We start from the raw sequence: 26748 nt of genomic DNA, 5'->3' as shown, positions 1-26748 counted from the left end.
GAGGTAGAAGACCTACTCTATCTTTCATAGGAAGTAGTATTTCTGCTTTAATATTTAGATGTTTGATCCATTTCAATTTTAGTTTAGTGCATCATGAATGATATGGATTTAATTTAAATCTTCAGCATATGGAAAGCTAGTTTTTCCAGCATCATCATTAAAGAGCTATCTTTCTTCCAGTGAAGATGTTTGACACTTTTGTCAGAAACAAGGTGGCTGAGTATATCTGTAATTGTTTCTGTAATGACTAATTTGTTCCATTAATCCTTGGGTCTTTTTTTCCCTCCAGTACCATGCTGTTTTATTACACTAGCTTTGAAGTATAATTTAAAGTCAGGAATTATAATGTCCCCTGTTTTGTCTTTGTTATACATGATTACCTTTACTATCCAAAGTGTTGTCTGGTTCCAAGTGAGTTTTAGGATTGTTTTCTCTAATTCTGTGAGATATGCTGTTGGAGTTTTGATGGGAGTTATATTAAATCTGTATTGTAATTTTGGAGATATGACCATTTTCATGATATTTAATCTTTGTAGCCAAAAGCAAAGAATTTCTTTCTATTTTATGATATCCTCAAAAATCTCATTATTTTGTTACTTTTCTTTCATTTCTAAGACAAAATACCTGACACCCAAAGATAAGGAAGGAAAGGTTTATTTAGCTTGTAGTTTCGGTTTGTAATCTGCTGGCTCCCAGGCAGAGTGGCACATGGCAGAGGGCAAAAGTTCATGCTGATGGAAAACAGCACAAACAACAAAGCATAAGGGGAAGAGTATAGAGAGGAGACTCTGTCCCTACGCTGTATGTAGGCCATGCCCATTTGAGTGTAGCACTCACTCCGGTAGTCCCATCACTGGACCATGAGTCATTCACAAACTATATGACCCATGACTGTGTGAGTCTTGGGAGGGACATCTAGACATAAACCATAATACTTGTTTTTCAGAGTAATGTAGTTTTCAATGTAGAGGTCATTTACTTCTTAGATTGATTCCTAGGTATTTTACTTTTCTAGGTGCTATTGTGAAATGTGTTGTTTCTCTAATTTGTCTCTCAGTGAGTTTGTCATTAATGTACAGGAATCATATTTATTTTTGAGTATTGACTTTTTGTCCAGTTGTATGATTGAATTTGGTTATTAAATCAAGAAGTCTTTTTGTGGAGTTATTGTGGTCCTCTAAATAGAGTACCATATAGTCTGCAAATAATGATAATTCAACTTCCTCATTTACTATCTTTATTGCCGTTAATTCTTACTCTTGTCTAATTGTTCTGGCTAATATTTCCAGAACTATATTGAATAGGGGTGGTGATAGTGGACATCCTTGTCTTGTTTTTTATTTTAGAAGGAAAGCTTTAAGTTTTTGTCTACTTAGTATAATGTTGACTTTTGATTTGTCGTAGATGGCTTTTATCAAATTGAGATAAAGATATTCTGTGGTGTATTAAATAATTGTCAGCTTGTAACACAGCTGAACTGAATCAGTGTGGCGCTGGGTGTGGATCACCTGCCCGACAATTGGAATGGAGAACTGGAAGGAAAGATGGTGTGCTGTTGATTCTCCTGAGAAGAATATCATGCTGGTTTTCCTAATATGAATTTGGTCGTTCTCATCATCCAGGGAGATCAGGTCCTCACTGCCACTGAGGGTGGCTGTGGTTCTTTTTAGGGGAGCTCTGGTCCTTATTCAAGCATCACCTTTTGGATCCAGCGCCGATCTCTCAGCCTCTTGGCACAGATCCGTCACCCTGCTGGGGCAGACTTTCAATTTCTGGAATCTTAACTATTATATAAGTTACTATAAATTTAATTTTGATCATGGCTAGTTGGAGTTCTGTATGCTTGTTATGGATTAAAAACAGGCGGTCAATTTAACGCCAGCTGAATTAAATCAGTATGGTGCTGAGCGTAGATATTCCACCTGAGAAAAAATTGCCAGCATAAATAGAGCCATGGAGAAGATGAGTGAGGCATTGTGGGTTCTCCTGCATGTTGCTATTTAAGCTGTTGGTTCTCCTGGAGGAGCTTGTCATGACTGGCTTCTCCAGTGTGAGTTCAACCATTGTCAGAGGAGCTGGGGACCTTTTTGGTGAGTGTGGCTGTGGTGCTCTGGGGGAGCTCTGGCCCTTACATTGAGCATTGCTTCCTGGCTCCAGAGGGGAAGACATGTGCCATTTAATCTCCAGGACAAAATCATCCTGTTGGCTTTCTGGCATGTACTTGACTGTTCTTATAGTCAGAAGAGTTTGGGGTCCTCCATGTGGCTGAGGATGGCTGTGGTGCTTTTCAGAAAAACCCTGGTCTTTGTTTTGAGTGTGACTTCTCAGTTTCAGTGTAGAACGCTCAACCTATCAGCACAGCTCCTTCACCGTGCTGGCATAGAATTCCTAGCTTCCATTACTGACCTTTGGACCTTCCCAGCACAGACTAGTGTGAGTCCTTCTTGGGGGCTCTAGACCTCCAGTTGGACTGGGAGGCATTATCATGGGCTCTAGGTCCTCATCCGGACTCATGCAGGACATTGTGGTGGGATTCAGGCCATTGGCTGAATATTCTGTGTCTTTAGTGTTGTGGACAGATTTCCTGCAGATTCTTGTGTTAATTCTGAGTGACCATCATAAAATAATCTTACAAATTCTGTGCTTTGATTCTAATTCTTCTCCTCATAACCTGTGATTACAACAATGCATCACTTATTTGTATATCAAATTCTTTTTCCATGCTAAGGAATTTTTCTTCCATGATGTCTGCAAACAGTTTTCTAAAATGTCATTTGTGCTACATTGTACTTTCTCTTGGACTCTGATTAATCTTATGTTATTCTTCTCTGAATCATTTGGCAGCAACTGGATTGTTTTCTTGTCATCCCTTCCTATATCTAAGAAGTCTTTCATTTCATGCTCACTACCACAATCCTGTCTTCTATATCCAAGGTTCTATCCTCACATTGACTCATTCTGCTGCTTTCCATGGAATTTTTCATCTCCTGGGTTTCTGTTTGAATAAGTTTTATGCATTTCATTTTTTCTTATGTTGGGCATTCATGGTTTGCATCATTTTCCTAAACTCTTCTATTTTTTAAAAATCTCTGTCTGCTCTTGAGTCACTAAGCATGCCTTTCATTATGGTCTGCATCTCTGTAGTTATCCAAGAAATTATTTCTGATTTGACTTTTCCTAAATTTTATTCTTTTGTTTTGTTACTTCCAGTGTTACTACTTCAGGGAGTTCATGTAGGTGACTCTTGGATTGTTTCATTTCATTGGATTCTGAGTTTGTCTTTAATGAGCTCAACATCTGGAGTTGCATTTGTTTAAGTATCTTCTAATTTTGTATTTTTAAAAGTTTAATTCCTAGATACTTATAAATTGCCTGTAGTGAGTAGTTTTAATGTTAGTATTTAGAATCTTTAGGAATTGACTATTTCTCAGAAGTGTCTTCACCAAACATCTGGCATTTAGGTTTTGAGTCTATTGCAAGATACTGCCTCTTCAAGTTATTGGGGATGAGAAATTACTGCCTACTTGGCCCAGCCCCTGGTTCTTTGGTACTGGCCTATAGAATTTTATATGACCCTTATACAATCTCAGTCATGTCATATAAGGAAGATCAACTGTTTAGAACAATTATGTCACTTTTTTTCAATTATGTCACTTTGGGTAAGGTAGTAAAATCAGCAATAAAAATAGCATCAAATATAGTCTAGAAAATGACAAACAGACGTAACTGTCAATTTTTCCACCTTCAACCATTTGAACTGTATTTGTGGTTGTATAACAAAATCTAAAATAAGCCAGAAAACTGTACGCAAGAATAAGCCCACAAATATGACAATCTTATCATCAAGAGAGAAAATTTAAAAGGGGTGAGAAAAAAATAAAGAAATAGAAGAAAAATAAGAGATTGGAAGGAAGCCTGAAGGACAAAGAAAATACATGCAAATTTTGAACAAGTGGTACGTAAGTCAGAAGAAAAAGAGGGAAGGGAGAAATGAAAACAAGAGCAGAACAGAACAACCACAACAATAGCAAAAAAAGAAAACTAGAAGCCATATTCACACTCATATGAAAACAAAAACAAATAGCGACAAAATAAACAAACAACCCCAAACAAACAAAAATTAAAAATAATAGTGAAAGAAAATAAAGAAAAGATTAACAATAGGAAAAGAAAAAAAAATGAAATGTCCACCTCAGGGTGTGTCTCTGCTGCCAGTGGTAGACAACATGGGCAGAAAGAGTCTAGGTTCATGGTGATCAATCCCAGCAAGACAGCCATTCCACAGCAGGTTAGAGGATGATCCCAGGAGCCTGTGCCCATATACCCACTGAAGCTCAGGTTGGCTTCTGTCTTTGAAGGTGGAACCAGACCCACCCAGCCCAGGGTAGTTCATGGTTTCCTTGTAGACTTGAACTCAGCTGGGAGCCGCTAGGTGACTCCTGGCTGACTGTCCTCTCTTAGATCAAATGCAACAATTGAGCCACTGCAGTTCGTTGCATCCGCTGCTGTGTGCTACTGGTGCACTTCCCTATGGAGGCCTCTTGGGTCACCAGCAGTCCCTGTGTGTCTGCAGTTTCAAGCTGTCCTCCCACACAGAGTCTGGGCTCAGGTATAGAGTGCCATTGGTTGATATTCATTGACACTCTCTCTGCTCTCCCAGGGGGCTTCAATGCTCACTTCAGTTCCTTCTTGGGTCTCAGACACCCATTTCCTTCCATCTCTTCCTCCCGTTGCTAAATTCAAGTATTTGAACAGGAAACCTCAGGGATTCTCTTTCTCTGCTGCTCACTTTTCCTTCACCTTCCTGAAAGCTTTTCTTCCTTTGTTTTTAACACTTTAATGGGTTTTCAAATTGATTTTCCTGCTCCAAATGCAATGGTACTCAAGTCTCAAGTGCTGCGCATTTAAAAGTAATAAAACAAGCAACAATTCCACTTTTTAAAAACAATTTTACAAATTGTGAAATACTTCATAAATTAAACAGGCAACTCTCACAGTAAATATAATTAGGTATAGATTATTTTGGAAACATCCAGTGATATACACCAAATCATGGAAGTCTTAGACTAAGCAACAATCTAAGTAACAATTAGAAGTTAATTAGGCAGTGCAAGTAAGATGTGCGAGTTTAGAGTGAGTAATTCAGAATATGTGAGGCAGGAAATAAGAGGTTAATGACCTAAATGCCTAATGATAAGGAACCCTGAGAACATTAATATGGACTATGGATTATTTTATGTTAGATTTAGTAACAATGACACCATTCTGTGATTTTCTAAATAGCAGATTCAATGAATCATTGTATCATAGACAGATAAATTACATAAAAGTATTATAGGCACTCAGACAGGCTTTCAAGAAAGTCAGTACAAAGGATGAAGACACATTACAACTATAGCTGGAAGCATATCTGTTGGAAGTCAGACTTCAATATAAAAATGGATTGACCAGGTCTGTATGTCTCTCCAAGGGATAAGTTTAATACCTGGTATAGTAAAGTCTAGACAGGCATCAGTCATCTTGGTAAGTGCCCAAGTGGCACAGTCCATCCCTTCCTGAAAAGTCCTTTGTTATTTCTGTGCACACTTGTGACAATACCTGCTTCCCCACTGGATCTGTATTACTTAAGTGGCTACAATTCAACCTGATTGTTTGATTATAGTTTAGTCCTCCTTTGTACCCACCTCAGTATTTTATACCTTAGGATTTTGCTCTGTGGTAATAGTTATTATACAAAAGAGAGGAAAAGAAAGTGCTCTAAACTATATAACTGCATGTATATTTAAGTGTATAAGATAGGAAATGATATCACAGAGTTTTATTGGATCATTGAACAGAACTGTTTGCAGTATCATTGTTGGAATGTCCACTCTACAAGCTTTAATTTTGTGACTTGAACAATTATTTCTAAGATGGCAATATGTAATCCATTAACTAGTGATTTCCTACTGTTCATTTTTTTTCTGTAAATCTGTATAACTTGTACCCTTTCACTGTTTTTTTCTTTTCTCCTTAAATAAAATTAAAAAAAAAAAAAAGCAAATGACAAACCCAGAAAAAAAAAAGAAACTTCCTCTAAGAAGCGTGCTTGTTGGCACCCACTTGGAGCCCCTCCCATACTTCACAGGAGCTGGCTCTCGCTCTCTCTCTCTCTCTCTCTCTCTCTCTCTCAATGCAATTTTCTACTTTTAACTTCTGTTGTTCCTCAGATTTCACTCTGTAATTTTGGGGTGCAAGAGCTCAGCATATCAGAGATCTAGCAGGTTTAGATCACTTGAAAGTCCTGTATCATTTGGAGGTCCAATGAAGGTCCGGTATGAACTGAGTATGTATAGAGGGACAGTCCATGTTGTCAAGGACTAAGGAGCATAGTAGAAATGAGAAAATAGAAATAAAGATTTTTTTCTTGTTACTAAAAGATATTAAGGTAAAGAATGATGAGAATTTTATGTTGTACTAGATCAGATTTATACTAGGAGCTAACAGCATGTTTACCTTTCTTTTTCTTCTAAACTTTTCATTCCTCTTGATGTTACCATTCCGACCACAACTCCACTAATCTCTCTTCAAATGAATTATCTCACAGGTACTTATAAACTGATTAGTGATTCACCATGATCTTTCTGTCTTAAGACTGGACCACTGAAATAAACAGCAAGTATGAGAATTGTGAAAATGTAGAGAGGATTTCAATAGGTAAAGTGGACAGAGTCTAACCACTGAGGGAGTTGAAGAAAGTGAGAGAAATTAAGATTCCAATTCATGAGGTAACTGGCTATTAAAAAATAGTAAAATATAAGACCCCTGCCCTCTTTAAAAGCAGGGTATAGAAAAAATAATGACTTCAATTCTGAGCATGTCAGATTTGAAAAGTTATGTGATATCCAGGGAGGATTACCTGTAAGCAGTTTAGCTTAAACTTTAACTTCCTGGCTCAGGAGGTTAGCCCCTTCTTAAATAGCGATTTGGATGTAGGAGATTTTCTAGGACAAAACTTGCAAATCATCAAAAAGAAGGTCTGGAGTTCGGAAGAGTGAAATTCAGATGCATGCTGACATTTAGGGGAGAGGCATGTAAAAAAAGACAGTCACCAATACCGCTTCCCAAGCACCAGCATTAAAGAGTTTCAAGATATAAATGAAGAAAACCAGAAGAAAATAGGGTAACTGAAGCTAAGCTACAAAGTAGTTTTAGAACGAAAGAGTGTTCAAATGGTCTAGTGCACTAAAGAAGGCAAATTTTTAAAATAAGAAAGAAAGAAAAAAAAGCACTGTCCTTCAAATTAAACAACAATGTGATAACCCTTTGATGGAATCTGAGGGTGGCTTAAAGGTAGAAAGATCTGTAAATCCTCCATCATGACTGTAAGGAGCACTAACTGGCACGTGGCAGGAGCATACTGAGAAAGTGAATGAAGTTTCCACGTTTCCATGGGTTCCAGGGACGGAAGAGGAAGTGCAGTGCGTACAGTCTTAGACTCCTAAGACTCCTGTACGGTGGAGACAGCTAGTACTTTTGTAAGATTAACATAGAATGAGACCAGTAAACCAAGAAGAAAATCTTTGTCCTACTTACACTTTTAATATGTTTCGATTTCCTTCACTGTTACTTTTGCTTTGCTAAAAAGTATCTCAATTTACCTCTTGTCAGTATGTAATTATATGATAAACTTCTCAGAATTTCAGATTAAATCTTTTTTTTAGTTTTTGGGGGCAATAAGTTCCTTAGCATTTTAGGCATTTCTATGATTTCTACCTGAATTATCCATGAATATGTCTGTTATGGGGAAATGATACAGTATTCTAATCATACATCTTTTCTACCTACTCTGTTTTGATAATGGTGACCTTGTCTAGGCCAGGAAACAATTTTTATAGTAAACGGTTGAGATTATATGGTGAAGCAACAGGTAGATAACAGCATATTTCACAGTTTTAGAAAAGGAGACCAACTATCATGAATAGGGAATTACAAATTTTAGAATTATAATTTATAAATAAACACCTTTAGCACGAAACCCACTATTCCATTTCCTCACATTAATGTTGTAATTCTATAAGGAATTGCAGGTTGTTAATTAGTATTGTCTCCAGTGAAACTTTGTTTTCAAAATGTCAAGTAAACTTTTTCCTCTCTTTGAATGAGCTGTCTTTTCACTGCTTCCTTTGTTTTGCAATGTATATTCTTCGGACTAACTCCTAGGTACTGCAGATCTTTGTAGTAAAATTTGATTGTGAGTAAAAGTGAACCAGAAATTGATTTTATTCTCAAATAAGTTGGAGACAAAAAATGACAAATCATGCAATTAAATAACTATAAAACAAGGTAAAGATACATAAACATAGATATCGTAATACAGTAGCTCAAAGCCTACAGTAAGAGCTAAAGCACATTTTTACTCCTTTATTGTTCTTGCAAACCAGGCAAATAAATTAACTGCTTCAATCTTCAGTATCTTATTTGTGGAAAATCTTGTGGTGAATTTCATAGAATCAGTTACCACAATATTTTTCTACCTATCAACAGCAAAGTAGTCAAAGAAATTAATTTTATGGCAGTAATTAGGAAAACATAATGATAAGAGTTTAATGAAAAGTATTATATAGCTGTTTCTTCTTTTCCATTGTTATGGACAGATTAACATAGATCTACAGAAGAGACTAGTTAGTTTGTCATTTCTAGATGATTTAATGTGGGTAGTTCACAATAGCAAGTTTAAGGTGAGTTAAAAATGGCAAAACTATGAAGTTAAAATCTTTCTTTCTTTCCTATAGAAAATAACAGTTTTGTGAGATGTAGGGTGGAAATTAATAACAGTCTTATTTCTAAGTATACAGAGAACAAGCGTCATAACTCACATAATTGTGTCATTTTATTACAGTGATGAACTGTAAAGGTTTTAAAACACAAGACAACCTTTGTATTGCTGTGTTTTTAAGATTGTCCTTTAAAAACATGGACTATAAATCTTTATAAAATGCAGTTGCATTTTAATTGCCACCCTGATGGAATTTTGTAGCAATAGAGTGTTCTGTTCAAGTTTAAGCAATTGTGACTTATTAAAGCATACATTTGTTAACTGAAGAATATTACTTTTACTTAGAATTGTGTAAGATTAGAAATAAAACAAATTAGAGTGATCATTTTGTATATTTTCTTGCTTTGTTTTAGATAAGTAAAGTATGGTTCAAAAATATGAATTAATTACCCAACGGTCATCCTGGTGAATTATGGAAGAGCTGGACTCAAAACCATCTTTAATCTCCCAGTGTTACACTCAAAAGAGCCCCACAGATACTGCATCTCTGTTATGAAAGTATGTTAGCTTTTATATGTAAAGTAAAGGCTTAAAAGCATCCAATATTAGAAATCAATTGAAGACAATACTGTGCTGATTACCAGTTTAATATTCAGTGTTTTATTTTTAAGGAATATAACATTCTTAGTTACAAAATTTGTTTATGTTAACTTGATAATGGTTACAAAAACCATTAATTCTATTGAAATTAACCTGGGCTAGTTACTTGACTATTCTCAACATGTAGAATATTAAATTGTTTCCAGTGTCTTACATTCATCCTCCAGAGGAAGTTATACCTCAAGGGACATTTTTGGAGACACAAACAGAGAAGAGACCTAAGGGAATCAGTCATCTTTGTTCAACATTTCCTGAGCAATCAACAATTGGATTTCTTCCACATATTAACGTATACATTACTCAAGAGCACCAAACTTCAATGCCTTTTTGGCTCTGGATTCTTCACTTGAGGATATTCACTTAAAATTCTCAGTAGTTTGAAGGTAAGTTACACTTGATTGCATTTGTTCCATGGACATGTTGGTTGTGGGTTTCAAGAAAAAATAACCCAAATATAGTTGGATGCATGCAAAATTTAAATCTGATTCATAAAAATTTTAAAGACACTGATATGTTTTCACCTTGAGTGTAAAATCAGTGATTAGATATTGATGAAAGCATATACAGTCTAGAAGGTACTGAGGTCTGTATATAAATCAAATTTAAAATACTTCATTAAATCTTTTCCCCACATGATAAAAGGCTTAAAAATAAGCAATTTCTCTCTCAGAGCTAAATCTAGATAAACTTTTCAGTATTACATAATCTTGTAAAATATGTGAGTTTTAGAAAGACAAATATTGCTAAAACAAATAATTTGTGTTATTAGGTTTTTCTAAAAGTCCCTTTGTGTGATCTTTAGTAAATTACATCCCCATGTAATTATAAAGTGTTTTAACACAAGTTTCTGAGTCTAGCATAGTAAAGTTTTTCTAATTTTTAAATTTTATACTTCTCTTATGTTACTTTGTATTATGATTTTATCTTTTCAGTGCTTACGTATCTTTTCAGTGCTTACAATATTTATATAGTGTTCAGATCTCCCACAGTCAAACTATCCTGGTTCTAAAAATCATGCCATTTATTGTCAGCATGGCTTGGGGAAACTTACGTGATTTTTTTCTGGTCCTTTCCTCCTTGGAAAAAAATAGGACAGCAGGGTTTGTTTGGGACAGTAGATTTTGTTTTTTGAGAATGAAATAATGCAGGAATAAATAAAAGCAGTTTCTGTTGGGTGTATAGATTTTGAATAATCATTTAGAATAGAAACTTCTTTGTGAATAGGGTCATGAACTACTTTCCCTCCCAATCTGGCCTTCAGTCTTTCTCAGATCAATGGTACAGAAAACCAGCACAGTAACAATGTCAGCGGGGAGTGAGGCTGACAAATTAAACTTGTCATGAATGTGGTATGCTTGGGGCGAAATATCTGGGAAAAATGTGCAAAAATAGTTGGCTACTTAGTTCTGGAGTGTAGAATATAAAATTAATGTCCATAAAATTAATATACTAGAGTTATCAAGTCACAGATGGTTGTAAAAAACATGGACAATGGTTTAAAATAAGACCTGAAAGCTCAGAATGAGAATCCAAAGATAAAGAATGTGTTGGATGCTTTTGGGATAGGAATGTATTTTGGAAAACTGAGAATTAACAGGCAGAAGATCTCTGAGGTGGCAACATGGTAATAAAGACAGGAGCATTTCAAGAACATATAGTCAAAAGCACTAAATATCATATATAAATTAAGCTAAATTAGGATCTAATCATTTATAGTATGTTTGGATATTGCAAAGGTACTTTTGAGAATTCAAATGTATATCTTTCCTCAGATTTTTCATATAAGTTCAATGTCATTCCTGTGTTCAAAATCTTAATGGTCTTTCATTTTCTCATTACTTGAGCACAAACTTTGTTGTCCAGTATTTGCAGCATTTCACACCACTTGTTATATCTTTTATAAATCTCTACAAAGTAAATTTTATGTAGGCAAAGGCATTTGTCTGTTATTTAGGGTCAAATATTGATACACACTAGTCAATGGATATTACTAAACAAATCAGTAAATAAGTGTGCTAACTCCCTAACATGTCAGCAAGAGCTGCTTTCTTTCTTCTGAATGTATTTCACACTTTTCTTCTTCATCTTTCCTCATGAATTGCACAACCTAATGAATAATCCTGTCTGTCCTGGTTAAAATTCTACTGTTGATGTCAAAATCTATTATGCTGGTCACATTTGGCTGCCCATCAAATTGGATTAACAAACCTGTGGGGAGGGGATTGGACTGGGATAGACTGTTGATGAGTTCATAACAGCATGGCCTATTCAGAGGAGGGGCCTTTAGGAGTGAGTGGGACATGGCTCATGACTTTGGAGACTGTATCTGTTCCCTGGCATCTTCCCCTCTGGCTGTTCCCTCTGTGGATGCTTGCTACACACTATGATTTGAGCAGTGCTTCTTTACCATGCCCCTGTGCCATTGACATCTGACACCACGAACAGAAACATCTGAAACTGAGCCAATAAATTCCTCAACGTGTTTAGGATTGGCTGTTTTAATAGAGCAACAGGAAACTTAATACAGAAAATTGGTGCTAGAGAAACAGCCTCACTGCTGAGACTTGTGAGGTTCAGAATGCTGTTGAAGTGGTTTGTGGGAGAAGTTTGGAAAGTCTAGAGATACAGGCTAGAGAAACCCTTAATGATGCAAACAGAGCTTGATGGGTGATTCTAATGAGAGCTCAGAAGACTGGGATGATGATAGAAGTGTGGAGACTAAATGCCAGTCTTGCAAGATTTCAGATTAAAATGAGGAATCTACTTGGGAATTTAAGTAGAAACTATGCCTGTTTTATTTTGGCGTATTACTTTACATTTTGCCCATGCTTTAAAAATTTGTGTTAGACTGAATTTAAAGGAAGTGGACTAATTGACGTGCTAGAGGAAATTTCATGGCAATCTCATGTTCCAGCTGTTGCATGGGCACTGGTGGTTATTGCATCCACGGTATGAGAAGGCCTGCAACAGGCCTCCATGTTACCCACATGATGCTGGTTATTCAAGAAGTCAGTATACAAGGGTTATGGTGTCACAAAAGCTTTCACCCAGACTTTAGGATGGTATTGGAGGCCACACAAGTGTTATAAACAGTGTTGTAAGTTCCCTGCTGGGAGCCCCTGAGAATGTAATGTGTGACTGCATTGAGGCTGAAGCTTAGCAGAAACTCTAGATAGCTGAAGATGCCAGGCGGGTGGATTATCCAGCAAAGAGAGCCACAGACAGCAAGAAGAGCCAACCCAAGACAGAGCCCATGTGGAGTGCAGTGAGTAATGCCACAGGTATGAAGCTGTACAAGCACTTGGAATTCACAGCTTATTACCATGTGCTCAGTGGCTGGGCATAGAGGTTCAGGAGTTAGTGTTTCCCCTACTGACTTCTGTTCATGCTTTTGTCTGGTATTTTCTTTTTCCCTATTCTTTGCTATACTCTTACTCCATTTCCCTATTCTTTTATCCATACTGCTGTATCTTGGGAACATGTAATTTGCTTTTGGAATTTTATAGGGGTTTTCAGCTAAAAGTTTGTCTTCAGTATCAAAGGAGGCTTTGGACTTGGATTTTTGAACAGTAATAGAACTGTTGAAACTTTAGGGGAAACCAGATGTGCAGGTAAGTAATTCTAGCACCCAAGAGGAATGCTGCAAGTTCAAGGCCAGTCTTGGCTACATAGCGAATTCAAAGCCAGATTGAACTGTAAAGAGATCCTGTCACAAACAAACAAATAAACAAACAAATAAAACTAACTAATTAACTGCAGGTGAGAAATCAAAGCACTTTTCAGTTGTCAAAAGGATAGTTGTACCATTTTACATTGAAACATGCCCTTTTTTTTCAGAGATTAAGTAAAATAGAAATGTGACTGAATGTTAATGAATTTGTGCTAGTTAATCTAAATTATCACCCTGCCTATATTGGCAAACTCCTGAAGAGTTTATTGAATCGTGAAAGGATTAACTTTACCAATGGGTTAATTCACTGATGAGATAATTGATTGATAAGTTTCTCACAGAAAGCAGGTCCTAGTTAGAGCAGATGGGTCATCAGGGTGAACTTGAGGAAAATTTGACACCTGGCCTCTTCTCTCTGGTGTTTCCCTAGGTCTCTCTCTCCCAGATATCACAATTTGAGCAGCTCCTTTCTGCCAAACCCTTGCATCCTGATGACTGGCACGTCTGAATCTGTGTACCAGTGATAAACCTCTGTTCCTTTAAGTTGTAGTGTCCAGAAACAAGGAAACTGTCCCCTCTGGTTGCCATCATTCTCTAGTGTCTTTGCATCTTTATTAGCATATTGTACATTTGAATTGCACATTTGTTGAGAGAAGAATTTATACAAATTAACATGGTGTTACTGTCTTAGGTGGTACTAAACCTTGCCTTTGGCTCACACATACATTTTCTTTTCACTCTTATGGTTTATGGTACGTAATTTACACAGCATAATTTACCAGTCAGCTCTGTCATTCAGAAGAAGGACTTCTTTTAGTCTATGTCTCATTTTCAATGTCAGATTTCCACCGCAATGAATTAGCAGCACTGTGGTCAGGACATTTTCCACGTGATCCCCAAGGTCCAGTAACCTTATCACAAATCCCGGAAATCTTTGTTCTAGGAAATGAAATTAATACACAAATGAAATCTACTGTTATGTGATGTTTGAATAACAAATTATGAACATAATTGCACAGGGACTTCTGAGTTTCTAGCCTTTCTCTTTCTATCGATTCAGACACACAGTACTGGAATCTGATGCTGCTGAATCGAGAGTAACGATCATGGTATCAAAATGGTATGATATCTTAAATTTGAAAAATGCATCATTGTGTTTAAAATTTAGAGTCTGGATAATGGATAACAAGCCCGATGTGTTCAGGAGAGAGTTAGTGGACGTTCAGGGTATCCCCCTCTTCTGGAGTATCGCTGAACACTGGGCTCAGGTGGCGTCATTTGAGGCCCAGCCAGACGACCTTCTAATCTCCACATACCCCAAGTCCGGTAAGCCCTTTCCACAGTTATCCTAACTGATTAGACAATGATCTACATGTGGGAACCAACTGCTGTGCACATTACTAGGAACGTCTTAGCTCAGCTGATCAGTTTTCAAAAGGAACACAGTGTGTAGTTTGCTGAATATTTTTTTCTTGTATTAGGCAAATTCACTTCCTATTCTGAAATGCCAGCCATTGAATGAAGAATGTACTGGAGAGAAAATTAATCTTGTTTCATTTTTCTTTTAAATTCCAACAAAACCTATTAACATTGTGTATAATTTTGGTATATAGTCTAAAATATATTCTAATATATAGGCTATATTAGAGTATACACATTGCTTTACTCTAAGTTAACACATAATAAAATATTTACATATAACTTTTAGTGTTTAAATGTTTTATTTATAAAATAACCTGCTGACCTAGTTTATGTCAATAAGAATTTAAAATGAGTTACATAGAGTAAGCAATGATTTATTTCTTTAGATTTACTCATAAGAATCTTCTGATTCAGCCAGTGATGTATGTACATGAAAATAACAGAAAGATAAGACTCTCTTCCAGGTAATTATCCAATTAATTTTAGTCCTTATCCAATTGTTCTAATTAATAAACATTCTATAATGAACTTCTCTTAAATTCCCAATTTATTCTTTAGAAGAAGAAATCTTTAATAATTATATCAGTTATTAGTCCTTTAAAATCACAGATATCAAAATTATTTCAAAGTATTAAACAATTCTGGGAGGTAACACTGAATTTTGAATATTCTATGCTAACCTTATAAGTTCACAGTCTCCAAGGTGACTCTTTATTTGAAATAAATTTTCTGTCTTTTTTTCAAATATCATGGTAAACAAACTTTACATTACAAAGTATAAAACACAGTCAAATTAGTATTTCTTTGAAACATATTTTGTGGGCCACAATTTGCTAGTAAATGCAATAGCATTTACTAATGGGATGTGAAATGTGCCATATTTAGGTCTCTTTGGAGTATCTATCTATCTAATCTCTTAAAGAAATTTCTTATGTCTAAAATAAAGCAAGAAACAAAACCTTTAAGGAAGTATTACTTACTTCTTCTTATGATTAATAGGATAGAAACTACTAAATTTTAGATCCTTTTTTTTCACCTCTTCACAAAATGTTGAATATTTTCACCTGAAGTTCTCTTGAATGCTAAGACTCAATAATATTTTTTAATAATAAGAAGAAATATATGAGTTAATAATACCTTTGAAATTGGCTGCTTCCCTTTCCCCTTAGGAGAGTACATAGTTAGTCATGATCGATCATCTCTCTAGTTCTGCTTTTAAAATCTTACTTATGTGTATAATTTAATCAAATTTTACAAACACATGTGCACACATGGTACATACATCTTTGTTCAAGATAGATAAAGATATCTTCTAGAAAAGAGGAAGGGGAAAATGAAAATAAAAGACATATTTTTGTTTATATATTATACAATTTCTTTGCCTCTAGACCCTCTCAAGTTTTACAGGAAAGTTTAGAATTTCTATTTTTTCCCTCAGGGACAACCTGGATCAGTGAAATACTGGATTTGATCTATAACAATGGGGATGCAGAAAAATGTCAAAGGGATGCAATATACAAACGCGTGCCTTTCATGGAACTTATCATCCCTGGATTTTCAAACGGTATTTTCTCCTAATGTCCCTTTCCCTGCAGTAGTAAATGTACTTATCCTTGTGTGATAGGCAGAACGGTCAAATAGGAAAATGACACAAGTGTGTATAAACGTCTTTCATAGAAGAATTGGAATTTTGCTATGTTGGTAACTTACTACCATCCATAATTATTCTTTCTCTATCCAGGTAAAGTATGCTTAAAAGATTTTGATGAAGCATAGTTTACCTAATTCTGGAAGTCTTAAAGTTTTAAATAGTGTGTCATCATTATATGTTGCAATTCAGTATTTGAGCCAACATACATGGTATGTATTGCTAATTAGCTGAAAGAGATTATGTGAATACATGGCCTATTTCTGTCCCATCAGTGTTACATATGAAATTTACATAGACATTTATGAAAGTAATTATCCCTTTGTACTCACAGGCAAAAAAAAAAAGCTTCCCAGTGAACCAAGATTTTAAAATATTTTATTTCATTAGAGATTTCATAAATTATGAAGTCAAAGAGCTATATATTAACCCACTAAACAGGATTAATGCTTATAGTTTGTTGATTTTTATATTTGTAGGTGTTGAACAGTTGAAAAACATGCCGTCTCCTCGATTAATGAAAACACACCTACCTGTTCAACTCCTCCCTTCTTCGTTTTGGAAGTACAATTGTAAGGTAGAAAATTACAAAAAAAAAAAAAAATAAATTCTTACTTGGGTGGGTTGTACTTTATTCTCATCATTTAAGGAAAATAAAAGATGAAGAATTGCAGCCCTTGGGTAAATCATTGCAAAGGAGAAAATATTAATTTAACCCATAAATCCCTGGAATCAGAACAGGGCCCCATAACAGTGGGCCTTGGAAGACAGACAGGGATTAGATCCCACTCCAAGATCCTGAGATCACCATTCTAATGCCTTTCTATCGCCATCTTCATTGCCACCAAGATGGAGGCATAGAGGGTGGCCCTTCCTGTTGTCATCTTCACCATGGGTAAACCAAGCCAGAAGTCCCAGAGAATGGTGTCTCCCCTCGCTGCTGCCGTAAGTGAGGTGAATCACTTGGGGAGGTGCAGGGACCAGAGGGAATGCCAGTGACACAATACGGCCCCAACCGGGTTGCCCAGGATGGAAGGATGGGACCAGTGGCATAAATAGTCTGAAGCAGCAATATCAGTAGAGTCAACAGGTGGTGAGTTAGGTGACCCACCACTGTGCCTGGGGACAAAGATGCATGGGATAGAAGCAGATGGACAGGGAATCCGTTGTCTCTTTCTCTCTGTCCCTGTCTTTCTTTCTCTCCTTTTGTTTTGTTCTGTTTTGGTTTTTTCTTTTCTTTCGTTTCCTTTTCTCTCTTTTCTTTCATCTTTTTCCTCTTTTCTAAATTGCTGGCGAGAACTCTAATCACCGACAACTAACCCTATCATCTAATCCCAGAGTCAAGTTCAGACAGTTCCTTGCTTGCTTCCTCCCTGGTTCCTTCTCTTCTGCCTTTCCCTCAGTCTCTCAGAGTTTGCACCGTCATCCGCTGTCCTCCAGCCTTGCTGCTGCTTTCTTTTCAGTTACCTTTGTTTTATCCACCTTCTGAACTCCTGCCACCACACAGTAACGCTGCTCTACCAATGGGAAACATTTTGAACACAAGCTCCCAATTTAGAATCAGTTCTTACATAATTCTAGATTCTGCTCCTATGGTTCAAGGTCCAAAACTAATACCTGGCACAGTTTGTCATCTTCTAAACTGTGCTTGATGCTATCATTATTGCTAATTATACTACTTTAGCTAAGATTCACATCTTCTTTAATCAGTTATTTTCCCTTCTATAACAATACTGGGAAACACTGTGTTAATAACCTTACCATGGCCTACACCAAAGAACTGGGGACTGAACTAAAGAGTTACCGACATCTAACTATTAATTAACTGGGAAGGTAAGATCTTCAAATAGACAAAAGCCAAGAATCTCCTACACACACAAAGTATCTCTGAGGAACAGACTTTTCCTAGAGAGGACTTGGTACTAGTGACATAACTATGCACAAACTTACAAGGATTTACCCAGAAAAGAAAAGAAAAAAATTGAAATAGAAAATAAAAAGATATGGAAGCAAGATGCAATCTCAGATCTCCAGCCCACACAGAACAAGTCTAAGAGACAATGAGATAGAGAAAAATGGAAGAGACATGTACCAGAAATTTCTAAAGTCATAGGAACCAAAGCAAAGAAACAAATCCACAAGTCTATAGAGGAAATCAGATCAGAAATAATCTCTCATGTAAAGAAAAAGAAATGTCAGCCTTTTTAAAGGAATTGTTCAGCAAATCTAGAATAAAAATACATAAAAAATGGATGATGATATAAAGAGGATAAAAACCATGATTGGTCAACAGAGGAAAGAATAAAATGCATGAAATGAATTCAGATAGATATCCAGAAAATTAAAAATTCCATTGAACGTTGGGAAACTTGGTTGTACCTAAAATGTACGAATAAACTTAAAAATATATACATTTGTGAATATATGTCAGAATATTAAATGTACATGTCAAGATCAGGAAATACAGAAGAGCAAACTGATTCTGATAATGTTAGGCAGAAATTTAACAACTACTCATGAATTTTTAAAATGTTAGTTTTTCTTATTTCCCTACAGATGATCTACATGGCACGGAACGCCAAAGATGTGGCTGTGTCTTACTATTATTTCCACCAGATGGCAAAAATGCACCCAGAGCCCGGCACTTGGGAGGAGTTTCTAGATAAATTTGTGGCTGGGAAGGGTAGGTCCAACTTTTCCTTTAACCATGGCACTCGAGACTGAGACATCTTTTTTTAAAAAGAGATACCAAGTTTAAAGATAAATCTTGTGCTCATTATAACTGAATTTACCCAGCACTGTACTAGTGTACTAGGACAGTGAAGCAAGTGGAATGTATGCAGTGTCTCTGCCCCCAAGGATCTTTGGAGAATTTGTGACACACATTTCTTAGTTTCTAGTTCCATTGTTCCACTAATGGCTAGAAATTACTGTGAATGAATACAAATGCTTTTATCTCTTGCTGCCTGCACTATTATACCACTTTAACTTTATAAACATATTCCTTGGACATTTTTTCTTTAGCATTCCTTCATTTTTAATCATACACACTATGAATACTCCTAAGTAAAAAAAACTGTCCTTACCATTCTGTTTTTCTACGGATGTATTCTCTTTTTTTCGGAGATTCAATCATTGTCATGACTGTAACTCAACTAATAATGTCTTAGTTACTTCTCTATTGTTGCTGAGACAAAAATTTGGCACTCAAAGTTAAAGAGAGGAGGTTTATTTAACTCACAGTTAGTATAGATTTCAGACCATAATTGCCTGGCTCCAAGGCAGGGTGGCTTAAAGAGGGGGCATCACAGAGGAGAAACAGTTCATGGTGCCCACAGGTAGCAAAATCAACAAAGAACCTTAACAGTGTCTTTCTTTCCCTTTTATACTCTATCTAGGTGACTGAGATTAGAGTGGTGCAAAACCAATCAGTGGACTAGTATAGTAACCATATATCCTTAATCACACCACAGAATCACACAGTCTAGATCAAGCCATCTCTGCTACAGTTCCATCTATGACCACATGAGGTTTCGGAAGGGCATCCAGATACAACCATAACAACTAACAATTCTCCTAACAATCTTTCTCTATATGAATTCTGTATTTGTGGCAAAGACAACTCAGTGCTATCTTGCATAGACTCATTTCTGCCATTGCCTGGCCTATGCCTTACGAATAGCTTGTGACTATCATTATTAAACTCGGGTTCTTCTTAGATCCAAATATCACTTCCTCCATAGGCTTTTCCTACCTGCTCCATTCAGATGACTCTCTCTTCCTTTCCTCTCTGTAAATTTCCACATCTCTTGTGACCTGTATTACTAAATATCTGCCCCCCCCTCATAGTTTCAGGTTCATTTATTAGAAATTACATTAATTTGCTGGCATTGCCATAGCAAAGAGTATAGGTGAGTGGGTTCAACACCAAGTATTTATATTTTCATACTTTTGGTTGTTGTAAGCCGAAGCACAAAGTATCATCTGGGCTGTTCCTTCTAAAGGATGTTGCTTGGCTTGTGCCTACCTCAGGACCTAATTTTAAACTCTTTACTTCAAAGATCACATCCCAGGACAGACACAGTCTGAGATACTAGGGGTAAATTCAGAGAGAGCTACCTCATGTATTTCTTTTATTCTTATCACTACTTTTCCTTGAGTTAATAAGTAATCAATATATATATACAATGATAATTACGAGTTTAAATGACACTTAAAATTTTTTTTCTTCATATAAATAGTAATTTTGCAAATATTCTGTCTTTACTCTCAGTAAGTTTTGGGTCCTGGTATGACCACGTGAAGGGCTGGTGGGAGAAAAGGAAAGATTATCGCATCCTTTACCTATTTTATGAAGACATGAAAGAGGTGAGACATAGCTGCAGCTTCTTTAGCATCATCTTTTTGGATATTACTTTCCTTCCCTCTGGGTCGAAATATATGAAAATCTTCTTTCCTGTCAATTCTGTCTTAAAGTCATATTTTACTCAACTGTTCTTTCTCTTACTGCATCATCTCTGTCTAGGCATCTGATTTGATTTGTGTTCCACTTTGCTGGTATCACCCACTGTTGGAGAAAGACTTTTTAGGAACAGGAAATCAGAGTGTTTCCATCTCCTTTTACAAGTGTCTCAGTGTATAATACATCTCTACATGGAATTTAAATTAGTGTTATAGGTTAGAGAGATTGGCATTTTTAATGTTTTAATGTTTAGCTCTCCATCATCCTATGCCACCTTTCCCTTTTCCATGAGTCAACATAAATGTGATGGTGACCTTTTGCATCAGTAAAGTAATTGCCATCTGAATTCAGTGAGCCACCATGGGACCAAAAAGAGAAAAAAGCCTGTAGCAAGTCAAGTGGTAACTCTGGCTAATTTGTGTCCATTTTCTCAGGGTCCAGAAGCCCAAAGAGTCTCATCTTGCTGCTGTAAATCTCTATTAATTCCTTTACAATGTCTAAGACTCAGTTCGTAAATTTGGGAAACCAGTTCCATATCTGCAAGGAAACCTTTGGGATTCTTTGACTAAGCTTGCAGCTTCTTGTATGTTTTATTAAAACCACTTTGCAGTGGTCATTGAATGATACAGAGGCAGTGAACAATTTATTGCCCTGTAAGAACCAAAGAGAAGCTGAATGAGGGTCTTTAAGAAGATTTTCATTCCTGTGTCCTACAAGAAAATTTTAGTACATTAAGTCATAAGGTCTTCAAATAAGGGAAGATTACGTTCCTTAGGTGTGGGAAGCAAATCTACCTCTGCTGAAAAAGGAACCTACAAGTTACTTGAGGATGCAAAGATACAATTAGATGCCGCTCAAATATTTTCATTCTAAGTTTGGGTATTCTGCTCTTTCCCATCTTTCTACCTTTTTCCATCCTTTCTAACTTGCAAATTGACTTGGCACAACTGTGAGTCAACTCTTGTAAGTTTCCCCACCTGCATAATTAGAGGCTAATTTTCAATATATCGTTATCAGCTCCTTTGGAACAAGAAACAGATTATGTTAGGGTCCTCATGAAAATGCTCTGCTCTGTTTCCATGAACTGAGGCAGCTTATTCAGGAAAGCTAAATCTCAGATTGTCCTTTTGACTGATATCACCATGTCACAAAGATTATGACTTTCTAATACAGTTTGGTTTGGACCACTAAGAAGAACAATTCCCTAGCGAGTACAGGGCACAAACTCTTCGGGCTCACTGCTGCCATTTCTGCGTAGCTGATGTATCTCCTTATGCCCATTTTGGAATTGAAAGAAGGGAATCATAAGAATACACTAAACGGACTTCTCTTCTCCACTGCTGCCTCCTTTTCCCACCATTCCTTAGGTTGGGAAATCAAAAGGATTTTAATTTTCTTTTCTTCCTCAAATATCCATACTACTAAAAAATATTTATAGGTGCTAGAAATGGAATATTTTCCACTATAAATATTTTGAGATAGATAAACCATCAGTAATTCTAGATATGTTTAAAGATCAAGAGAATTTGCAAATCATGCCTACTTATAGCAGTAGCTTGCTTTTTTATAATATTAATCCTCACATTAATCTCGTGTTTGAATGTAACACAGTGACTACTCCCCTAATCATCTTCCTTTCACTTTTTGAAAAACAGTTTTAATCTTCCACTTTGCGGTTGGTTGCCTGACATAACCAAGGAAAGGACATGTAATTGAAAAGTTAAATGAAAAATGTTATGAAAGTCCAAAAGTATCACCTCTATTATTATGACATATGTGGAAAATTTTACATGCTTTCCTTTACTTGTAATCAAATCTTTCTGAAATGATTCTTTCTACCTTTTTATTTTAGGATCCAAAGAGTGAAATTCAAAAGTTATTGCAGTTTCTAGAAAAAGACCTGTCAGAAGAAGCTGTGAATAAAATCCTCTATCACAGCTCTTTTAATGTAATGAAACAAAATCCACATGCAAATTATACCACTTTGACGAAAGAAGAGATGGACCACTCAGTATCTCCCTTCATGAGAAAAGGTGAGATTATTATCCACTTGTTTCTGTAGTTTGCTGATTACATGATGAAGAATATAGATAATCATATATACTTGATGATGTAGGAAATTGGAAGAAATTGAGTATGCGGAAGAGGGAAAAATTGAGAAGAAAAGAAAGCAAAAAACTTTAGGGGAGATAGTCTGTGGCAAAATTGTATCTTTGTTGCAAATCTAACATGTTGGGTAATCCTTCCAAAAATAAATGTTTATTACATAACCTGTATAGTAATAAGCATGAGTTTTGGCACTTTATCAGAAGTAGAAATTTCATTAATCTAAATTATCCAGGTATATTAATATTTCTTAAGCACATTGGCAGATTCTTGTTGCTTATGACTGCTACAGTTATATGTGGCTTTCCAAGGGTTAGATCCTAGTGGAGTATCTTTTGGAAACTCCAGTGGAGAGAAGTCCCTGTATGTGTGATATGATGGTTGAGAGCACTGGTTGAAGCTTGAACATCTTTTAAAGTTTCTGTCAGAGGTAATTCATAGAACACACGTTCAAATGTTGCTTGCCAAAAACAAATAAAAATCTAAGCCAATAAAGCAAACATATCATATAGTACATGACAAGCAAAAATATAAAGTATACCAAGTATACCAAGAACAATTATTACCTACAATTAAAGATAACAGTTTGGAGAGAGAGATGCTTTGGTAAGAGATAATCAACAAGGTGAAGAGATAGTCCATCAAATAGGAATAAATCTTCATTAGCTACTCTTCTAACAAGGAATTATTCTGCATAGCTAATATAAAATAAGGAAATTTAAAATCTAATAGGCTAGTTTGATTAATAATTGAATATCAATTATTTTGTAGGTATGGGAAATTTTTCGTAATTTAAGAAATATTCCATGGATAACTCTTGCTGGGAATATTTGTATCTCAATGAAACGAATATCTGGAGATTTTTCTTATTGTTATAACTAAGAGAAAACTACTGACATCTAATGCTTTGAGGCTAACAAAATTGCTAAGTGTCCCACAGTATACAATACGTGCCTCCTTTTCTTCAAGGAATTGTCTGACTAAATGTCAATAATGGATCTATATATAAATAAAATAGGAAAACTGGAAAAATCTAGCCCAGACTGACAATGAATCAGCTCTTAGTATCAGTACGGGACTGACCCCAGGACCCTTGCTGGGTACAGAAATTCACAATGCTCATACTCTTCCTGTGGAATGGCATTGCACAGAGCTTATACACACCCTGCTGTGCCCTTTAAATCACTGCTGCTTGACTTAGAGTAGCTAATACAATATAAGTGATATGTAAATAGCTTGTATATGATATTGTTTAGATAGCTATAGTAATAAAAGGTTCTATACATTTTTAGCACTTTTTACAAATTTTTGAACTGTGGCTTGTTGAACACATAGATATGGAACCTGGGAGCAGAAAGAGCTGATCGTAGCTAGTTTGCTGTGCTTTCTTCTGAGTTTCTAAGTGATGCCCTGTTTGTTATCCTTGGGATATTCCATGCCATAATTGTTTCTCAGGGACATCTCTTCAAACAAGTAAGGAGATCATAGTTTTAGACAGGATATTCAGAAAGCCTATGTGATTTTCAGGAGAATAGGTGGGCAGAAGAGTGAGGGTGATGTGTAAGAGGAAGTAAATTTCATGGTTCCTGCACAAAATCAAATGTTAAAAGCTTAAAAATATAAGTGCAGTTAATTTTATACTTTCTTTTCAGGTATTTCAGGAGACTGGAAAAACCAGTTCACTGTGGCTCAGTATGAGAGATTTGAAAAAGATTATGAAGAGAAGATGAAAAACTCCACACTGAAGTTTAGATCAGAGATTTAAAGAGTACCTGCTTTCTTTAGCTAATACCAAAATTAGAAGGGAAAAAAAGAATCTCTTCAAAGTTTAGTGAAAAAAGAATCTGTATATGATGTTTCTTTATTTACTTAGAATAGCTGTTCATCATAGAATAGTTCTAGAATTTTAGTGTGAGGTAAGTGGAACCAATACGGTTTCTATCATTTTAATCATTTTTTAGAAGATTTTTTCTAAAAGAAAGTTGTGAGACAAAGTGGGTTTTTGTTGTTGCTGTTTTCTTTTTTCAGTTTGTTTGTTTGGTTTTTTAATTTAGACAGGGTCTTACTGTGTGGTTCAGAATGGCCTTGAACTCACGGTGATCCTCTTCCCTCAGCCTGCCCAGTGGCAGGATGAGGTGTGAGCCACCACGACCTGGCCAATGAAGTTTTAAATCTATAATTACTTTATTTTAAATTTAAATGTGGATCATTGATTTTGTGAAAAAGCTATTTAGGAATGTTTTCAAGATACCTGAATATGGATTAAAACTAAAAAATTTTTTTCTAATAAAACCTTTGATTTTTGTTTGTTAAATGCTTAGAATAATACCAATAAAGATCAAAGGTGTTGTTTTGTAAGGAAGTCACTAAAATTTATTGATTTAAACTGAGTTTCCATAGGTAAAATCCTGAATAATTTATTTAACATAGTAGTTTATTATTGTTTATAAAAATGGTATAAAATAACAGAATAATTATAAAAAGCTTTTCTGGACCTCTTTGTGGTTCAGAAAAGTCCACACTTGTAATTGCATGGAAAAGTTATTGGAATTCTAATAAATTAATTCCAATCTACCAGTTCTGGTGTAATGCTTGGTAAGAATAACAACGCTAAGGCATTTTTGTAATTGTGGGGAGCCAAAGGGATCCTAAGTCCAGTTAGAATGATGGTTAGCTGGAACAAAGGCCTCTACCCAGGGCAGACTCCAAGTTTTATTAATTTGTGAAGAGGCGAGTGGCTCAGGGATGAGTGACTGAGAGTGGCAGGAGGCATGTAAGTGGTGTGAGCTACTGCTAGACTGGACGCCTGAAATCATCACTGCAATATGCAGAGAAAGTAATATCCATAACACTCATTGGGGCACTATCTAGTGTTTGGGGGCTGGTGCTTCAGTTTTGATGTGTAATCCATGCCCTGAGAAGTCACAGCCTCTTTTCTTGAGGCTTACTCTCAGCTAACAGCGTGCCTTCACTCAGCCCAGCTCACATGTTACTTGGGAGTTACAGGCGGGTATCACCTGTTGTACAGCTTCAGGCTGATGCCTACACATCAGCCCCTGGGCTACACCTATTTGAATTATTGAAAGCCACTTGAGGGGATAAGGAAATGTACCAGCCAACTCTGAACACATCCATACATGGAGGTAAGGCCAAATGCCCTTCTCTCAAGGAGAGCTGTCCAAGTAAGGCTCCGCAAACAATCAATAAATTCATGTTTCTGCAACATTGATTTTATTGTGATGTATTAGCTACTGTTGAAGAGAAAAATCAGCAGTTTTTAGTCATGCATTGAAACTAATCTAAGTGTAATACTTCCTGTAAACAATTTTTTCTTAGGGAAACAAAATGAAACATGGCTCCTAAATCCTAGAAACTTCAGGAAAGGTTAATGTATAAACTCAGTTTTCCTGTCCCTGGGATAAATGCCTAACAGGTACCACATAAAGGAGGAAATGGTTCATTTGGCTCATGATTTAGAGGTTTCAGTCCCTGAATGGCTGGCTTCACTGCAGCAGTGTCTGGCAGAAGAGTTGGGGCCATGCTGCTTACTGCAAGGCTGCTGGGACACAGACACAAGGAAGAGGGTCAGAGTGGAGAGTCTGGAGCAGACGCGGGGCCTGTGTCACCTCTTCATGATCTTCCCCGCACACCCAGGAGTGGGCACTACTCCTCCCACTGTCCGTGCAGTCACAGAAGCTGGCAGAGCTGGAAAGAATAGAAAATTCAGGGAACCTATAACATCTGTTCACTTTTGCTGTAAACCAAACTGTACTGCAAAAAATAAAGTCTCTTAAAGAGCCTTTTTAAAAATTAAGTATACTGGTAGATTTTATATATACATAATGATCACATTCATCTTGGGGAACTTGTACCTTAACATGTTTTATCTTAGTTCAAGATATATCCATTTAGTCATAAAAGTTTATACTTGTTTGAGTAGTACTCCATCATATAAAAATATCTTTTTATTCATTTATTAGTTGAAGGACTTTTGGGTTCTGTTCAAGATTTACTTTAATAGA

At 36.1% G+C, this 26748-nt stretch overlaps 1 protein-coding gene across 1 annotated transcript; it reads left to right on the top strand.

The window, feature by feature from the left end:
- The first annotated feature begins 1957 nt into the window (after positions 1-1957).
- On the top strand, positions 1958-25256 carry LOC100717261 (sulfotransferase 1 family member D1). The gene is made up of 10 exons (XM_003467558.2): positions 1958-2090; positions 9172-9316; positions 9565-9801; positions 14257-14414; positions 15949-16074; positions 16638-16735; positions 18715-18841; positions 20432-20526; positions 22473-22653; positions 24379-25256. The coding sequence occupies exons 4-10, from the start codon at positions 14267-14269 to the stop codon at positions 24489-24491; spliced, it is 888 nt and encodes a 295-aa protein (XP_003467606.1). The 5' UTR covers positions 1958-2090; positions 9172-9316; positions 9565-9801; positions 14257-14266; the 3' UTR covers positions 24492-25256.
- Positions 25257-26748: the final 1492 nt, after the last annotated feature.

This window comes from Cavia porcellus, unplaced genomic scaffold (genome assembly GCF_034190915.1).
Source record: "Cavia porcellus strain 051 isolate PalLab524CR breed Dunkin Hartley unplaced genomic scaffold, mCavPor4.1 scaffold_30, whole genome shotgun sequence".
Classification (NCBI taxonomy): Eukaryota; Metazoa; Chordata; class Mammalia; order Rodentia; family Caviidae; genus Cavia; species Cavia porcellus.
This window is presented reverse-complemented; position numbering and strand designations above follow the sequence as displayed.

Coding starts and splice junctions, on each gene's coding strand:
- LOC100717261 (XM_003467558.2), top strand. CDS start 14,267: ATGGATAACAAGCCCGATGTGTTCAGGAGAGAGTTAGTGGACGTTCAG. Junction 16,075..16,637: donor CATCCCTGGATTTTCAAACG/GTATTTTCTCCT, acceptor TTATATTTGTAG/GTGTTGAACAGTTGAAAAAC. Junction 16,736..18,714: donor TTTGGAAGTACAATTGTAAG/GTAGAAAATTAC, acceptor ATTTCCCTACAG/ATGATCTACATGGCACGGAA.